The sequence below is a fragment of the Mus caroli genome, chromosome 11 (assembly GCF_900094665.2).
Source record: "Mus caroli chromosome 11, CAROLI_EIJ_v1.1, whole genome shotgun sequence".
Taxonomy (NCBI): Eukaryota; Metazoa; Chordata; class Mammalia; order Rodentia; family Muridae; genus Mus; species Mus caroli.
The window spans coordinates 60,655,521-60,662,060 of NC_034580.1; the positions used below are offsets into that span (position 1 = coordinate 60,655,521).

The following is a 6,540-nucleotide window of genomic DNA, read 5'->3' on the forward strand; positions in this document are numbered from 1 at the left end:
TTCCTTTCCTTTCCTTTCCTTTCCTTTCCTTTCCTTTCCTTTCCTTTCCTTTCCTTTCCTTTCCTTTCCTTTCCTTTCCTTTCCTTTCCCCTTCTTTCCCCTTTCCCCTTTCCCCTTTCCTCTTTCTTTCCCCTTTCCTCTTTCTTTCCCCTTTCCTCTTTCCTCTTTCTTTCCTCTTTCTTTCCTCTTTCCTCTTTCTTTCCTCTTTCCTCTTTCCTCTCTCTTTCCTCTTTTTCCTCTTTCCTCTTCCTCTTTCCTCTCTCCTCTCCTCTCCTTTTCTTTCTTTTCTTCCTTCCCTTTCTTTCTTTCTTTCTTTCTTTCTTTCTTTCTTTCTTTCTTTCTTTCTTTCTTTCTTTCTTTCTTTCTCCTCCCTTCTATCCTTCCTTCCTTCCTTCCTTCCTTCCTTCCTTCCTTCCTTCCTTCCTTCCTTCCTTCCTTCCTTCCCTTCCTTCTTAGACCAATTCAGTATACTAAACTGGTCTTAAACTCATAATCCTTGTACCTCAGCACCACACCTCAAGATTAGCAGTACAGGTATGCCACCATGCCAGGTGACTTCTTCATTTTTTGGAAGACATGCTTCAGAGTCTTCTGCATCAGACTGTGATCACTGTAAAACAACTGAAAACAACCCTTTGAAAGCATATTCACAGCTTTCACATGATCTCTTGTTTTCAGAAAGCATCATTGTGGCAGGTTCCTGGTACTGATAGTGAATTTCATCTACTCTTGAACTAGGAACATTATCCTGTAGTTTGCTTATGCTCATTTTTATGCTGGCTTTTTACTATCTTGTAATTATTTGCATGTTCCTATGGTATAAATATGAACCTATGTTTATTTCTAAAACTACAAAATACCATAAACTGAGTCCCTCCATGATGCAGAGTATCATGTAAGAAAGACATTAGGAAACAGTGACAGGTCATCTCCGATTAAATGAGCCCCAGGTATTGGAAGCCACTTATTACCAACCCTACATGCTGACCTTGACTTCCACTGTTAATTAAATGGGAAATATTTTATGGAACCTAGGTATGCCTTCTGTGTGCATTCAGGTTCCAGTGTAAGGAAAATGCCCCTCTCCCTCTTGTGTGTGTGTGTGTGTGTGTGTGTGTGTGTGTGTAACCTTTCTGCTTATTGGTTCAAACCAATGATGTTGTTCAGAACTCCCCCACCCATGACATCTTAACGCCTCTTTAATTATGGTTTTGATGAATGCACTAGGGGATAAGATGTACTTTCATCGAGTCCCAAAAATTTATAGGTCTTTATTTTTTCATGAGTACAATAAGTTTAGTCAGCACTTAAAATGTGCTAAGAACTTTAGTTTTATGGGTATTTCAACAGCCCTAAGTAGTAGCTTTGGGAATATTAGGATAATAAGAAAAGTAATTTAATGCTGGCCTCTCTTAATTGCTAGAGTTGGTCTTTCATCAATAAAAAACAATATACATTTTGGATCTTCTCCATTATCTTGTAAGCTCTTTGGGGAGAGAAAAACTTCTTACACTTCGTTTGTTTCTTGGTACCCTTTGCTATGCATCATCCAGCACTCATGGATGTTCGATCTGCTTGCTGAACAAATGAGGCCAATATTCACTGCAGCATCCTCTTTTGTTATGGTTAAATTATGTAAGATGAAATCAAAGAAGCGAGGACTGTCACATAAGTCTAAAATCAATGTAGCTGCTTCTCTGGCTTAAATCTTGAAGATCTGTCATCATTAATGAAGAAGATGGGTAAGTCCTCATAGTGCCCTAGGTTGGTTGTGCTATCTTGATATATTATGATTATGGGGGAAAGTCCAAGTGAAACTTACCTTGAGGGAGAACTGATACATTGGATGGATCTTGCTGAGGTCATTCATGATGAAGTACAGCAGAGATGCCCGGGCAGCTGCTGGCCTATAGTGCTCTCGGGCCTCATTAATTTTTACTTCTGTCAATTTGGCTTCTTGGACCTGGAAACACAGATCATTGTTTAAACCAATCAGGACTTTAGGGACGTATCCTCAACATTTCACACGAGTAGATACTTACCTGAATATGGAGTGCAGAGAACTGGGGTGGGCAGAAGCTCAAAAAAAATTCACTGTGATATTCCTTAGTAGAACTCAAGTGTAAATGAAGATTATACAATCCCAGCTTTGCCTGACAGTGAGTGTGTCAGCTCCTCTAGTTGGGAAATATGGAAAATTCTAAGCACCATGTCTAATGGGATGATTTCTTGAAAAACTAAGAGATACACATCACTCAAAAGTAAGAAGTAGTAGAAGTCAGAGAAGGAGGCATACCGTAATTTTCATTCTTGTGAGGGGATGTGTATGTTTGTGTGTGTGTGCACATGTGCATACATGCATGCATGTGATAATAGGGGTTAATTCCAGAGACCTGTACATGCCAAAAAAGTATCTCATCATTGAGCTACAAACCTAGTCCTTTTCTTAATTTAAATGGAATAGCTATATACTAAGTCATAAGGAAATTCTTTCAGTGGAATATTTTGTTTTCAGAGGTGTTCATGTCACAGGTATTAAGAGAGTTAAGTATCCAGAATGTATATTTCTGTAAGATTGTGTCTTTACCCATTGACTTCAACTCTTTTTTGTCCTTATATTCCAACATAGAATTAAAATGTTAGGAAGTGGAGAGCACATCAGGAAACAGCATGTTCTCAGATCAAATGATTACAATTTACAGTTGGAAATTGTGGAATGAGAATGGCTCCTATACCTCATATTTGAATATTTGATCTCCAGTTGGTGGAACTACTTGGGAAGGATTAGGAGGTGTGATCTTGCTGCGGGAGGTGTGCACTTAGGCATGGGCTTTGAGATTTCCAAAACCCATGCTATTCTTAGTTAGCTCACTCTTCCTTGTGCTTATGGAAAAAGATCTAAGCTCTTGCCTACTGCTCCAACACCATACCTAGTTGCTTGCTTCTGTGTGCCCCACCATGGTAGACTCTAACCCTCTGAAACTGTAAATGCTTTATTCTATAAGTTACCTTGGTCATGGTAATTTATCATAGCAGAAGAAAAGTAACTAAGACAGAAATTGGTACCAGAAAAAGGGCTATTGCTGTGACAGGCCTGAGCATGGTAAGTTTTGGAGGACTGTGAAAGACAATGGGACTTTGGACTAGGAAAGTGGTTGAACATTATAAATAGGACTTAATGGGCTGTTTTAATGGGAGCATGGAAGACAGTAGTGCTGAGGGCAGTGTCCACTATGAAGGCCAAGCTCAAGAGATGTCAAAGGAGGACAAGACTAGCCACTAGGCTAGAGACCATTCTTGTGATATTTTGGCGAAGTATGTGGCTCCCTTTTACCCTTATACTAAGAATCTGCTTAAGGCTAAATTGAAGCTATGGGACGAAATTTCATTGACAGAGATTTTAAGAAAGTCTAATATTGATTCTGTCACTTGTATATTAGTAACCACTCATGAAGATTTAAAATGAACAAGAGAAAGAATGGAAGAAAATATAAAATGGTAATTTTTAAAAGAAAGAGAGCATCAGGAAATTTAATGTTAGGGCCAATGCTTGTTCTGTAAAGATAAGGAGAGGCCCGATGTGAAATGGAATAAAGGGAGTGGTGCTATCATTTCAAGACTCAATTCATCCTGCAATTACAAAATGGAAAGCATATGCTTCAGCAAGTCAAAGAATATGCAAATGTAAAGCAAGGGAGGGTCCAGGTTCCATCCCACGCAAGCAGCAGAACTTGGCTGCATCAGTCATGTACTTCTGGCTTTAGAGTCATGAGTGATACAAGAGTAAAGGAGCTGTAGAATCTTCTTCTGTGGTTAAAGCAAGCTGCAGAGGCCAAATGAATAGTCTGTAAGTCCTTACATGGATACCAAGAGTACCCATAGTGTGAATCTGTAAAAGTAAACTGTACTGGGGATGTCAGGATATTGAAGATGCCAGAGCTGTGGGATACCTGCCAAGGACAGCTGCAGACAGAAGTGGATCTAGAGAAGAGAGAAGTATGTTACAGTCAGCAAAGCTGGAAGAAAGAGGCATAAAAGCCATTGGTATTAGACATAGAATTACAGGATTTGGAGTTTGCCCCTGCTGGGATTTCATCTTTGATACAGTATTTGCTCACTATGTCCTCTTTCCTCTGTTTTGGAATGTTAATATATATTGTATAATGGAAGTATGTAATTTGCTTTTTGATTTTACAGAGATTACAGTTGAAAGATTGCTGAGAGTCTCAGAAGAAAATTTGGACTTTGGACTTTTAAACTGTGAATGACTCTGGGGGCTTTTTGAATACATTTTACATTATGACATGGCCATAAGCTTTGGGTTCTGGGAAGGGAAATGTGGTGGTTTGAATGAGAATGGCCTTCATAGGCTCATCTGTTGGAATTCTTGGTTCCTCCTTGGTGGGACAGTTGAGCATAGATGTACAGTCTAGTTGGAGGAGATGTGTCACATTGGGGGTGGTTTTGAGCTTTCAAAAGTTCATGCATCTTTGCTTTGTGCTTGTGGATTGAGGTCTAAGCTCTCAGCTACTGCTCCAGCATCATGCCTGTCTGCTGCCTGCCCACCACTATGATGCCTGCCATGATTGTCATGGGCACAAATGCTCTGGAATTGTGACTTCCAAGTTAAATGCTTTCCTTTTCTATGATACCTTGGTCATGGTGTTTCATCACAGCAACAGAAAGTACCTCAGATAGAATCATTACCAAAGGAGAAAATTAGAAGACTTCTTCCATCTAGCACTTGGGAGACTAAGGCAGGAAAATCACAAGGTCAAGGCCAGCCTGGGCCACAGAGTTAGATCTTGTCTCAAAAACAAAGACCTTCTCTCTTCCAAAACAACCTCCTTTCCTAAAAAACATAATTCACAAAGATCAGTACACTAAGAATGGAAGGCAATTAAACAACCCTAAAACAACCATTAAATGAGTCTACTTAGAGCAGTAGATATACCAGAAAGCCTCCAACAAAGGTATTCAAAAAAGGAGCTGGCTTACCTGAAAAGGAACTGATAAGAATGCCTGAAAATAACACAGTTATTTAGATGCAATAGTGAACGAGATAAATAGTGGAATTGAAAATAGAATAAGGAAACTGGAAGATCTGAAGAATGATTAAAATGAACTCAGAAAGATACACGAATGGAAAGTTGTGAGCATTTATAAGAATTGGCAGGTAGGGTGAGGGAGTCTAACTAAGTTTAACAGAAACAGGTAGAGAATAAAGAAAATGGAGGAGAGGTAAGGTCTAAAGCTAATAATTTCCAAGATTAACAAAATATCAGAGCTTTTATTTGAAAGAAGTATATCCCTCTTATGATAAATAAGGATGCATCTTTATCATACAGTGAAATTTTAGAACACCAATGATGACATTAGAATATTAAAAGCCATCAGAAAGTATAAAGTACCTATAAAAGAATAGTAATTAGATTGAAAGCAGACTCTTAACAGCAATAACAAACCACAGGATACATTATGAAACAATAACAAGGAAATAATTAAAATTAAAGTACTCTAAAATTGTTTGGGAAGATGGTAGATATATTGCTTAATTTTATACCTCATTGAAACATATATATTAAAGTCACATTTACAATGAAGTGCATATGATATATAAGCAAAAAAAAATTTTTAAAAGAGAACAGAGTGACATCTTCCATATCATCAAAGAAAGAAGAAAATCAGTAAAGAAAAAGGATGATCCCACTTTAGTTTGAATTGCTATTACCTCAAGCTATGGATGCATGAAAGGGCCATATGTAAACACAGCAGCTAGGATACTCATTTCAAAAATAAAACTTAAAAAAAAAAAACAAAGAGAGTTGGAATGGAATTTCTCTGCACAGGTGAATCATGTTGGCCCCAGAAGACACGGGGCATAAGATACCTTCCTCCAAGTTATTTGTTCCAAGATTTCCCTGAGGTTTTTTTTTTTCAAACAACAAAGGCTATGACCATTGCCCTTGTTACTCACTACAACTATTGGGCAAGATCCTACTGCTAAAGAGAACACACACTGGCTGCAAGAACATAAAAATAGCAGTCTCAAGCCTAACAGGAAAGTTGTCCCTGCTGGCTAGCTGTTATAGAACTGCAAAGTACTACGTGGTTGTTTGGGAGAAAAAAACACCAGTGATCTTGCTCAATGTTTGATGTTGCACACTGCATTGTTGGCCTGCCAGGTGAAATATTCCCACTCATGCAGTAGTGGCATGACCATTATGGGGTAACTACCTATCTCCTGATTGGATGGGAAGCCTGCTCTCTAGAAGTATATTTATACTTTTTAATTTAATCCTAGTCAAAACCCATGTCCAGGGAGGTCAAAGGGCAAAACCTTGATGTTGTTATTTTGTTGAATGGTTATAATACTAAAATACCTCTAAATAATTATGTTTATGCCCACAGATCTGGGCTGCTCTCAATCTTGATTAGAGAAGCAGCTTTTCTTTCTTTCTTTCTTTCTTTCTTTCTTTCTTTCTTTCTTTCTTTCTTTCTTTCTTTCTTTCTTTCTTTCTTCCTTCCTTCCTTCCTTCC

The 6,540-nt window shown here is 38.3% G+C and overlaps 1 protein-coding gene across 1 annotated transcript in view; it reads right to left on the reverse strand.

Annotated features, from left to right (window-relative positions):
* The window catches only part of Dnah9 (dynein axonemal heavy chain 9), a 333,710-nt gene that overhangs the window by 52,035 nt on the left and 275,135 nt on the right, over positions 1–6,540 (reverse strand). Inside the window, exon 57 of the mRNA XM_021178488.1 lies at positions 1,823–1,963. Within this exon, the coding sequence (XP_021034147.1) occupies positions 1,823–1,963 (141 nt within the window). The remainder of the gene's footprint in view (positions 1–1,822; positions 1,964–6,540) is intronic.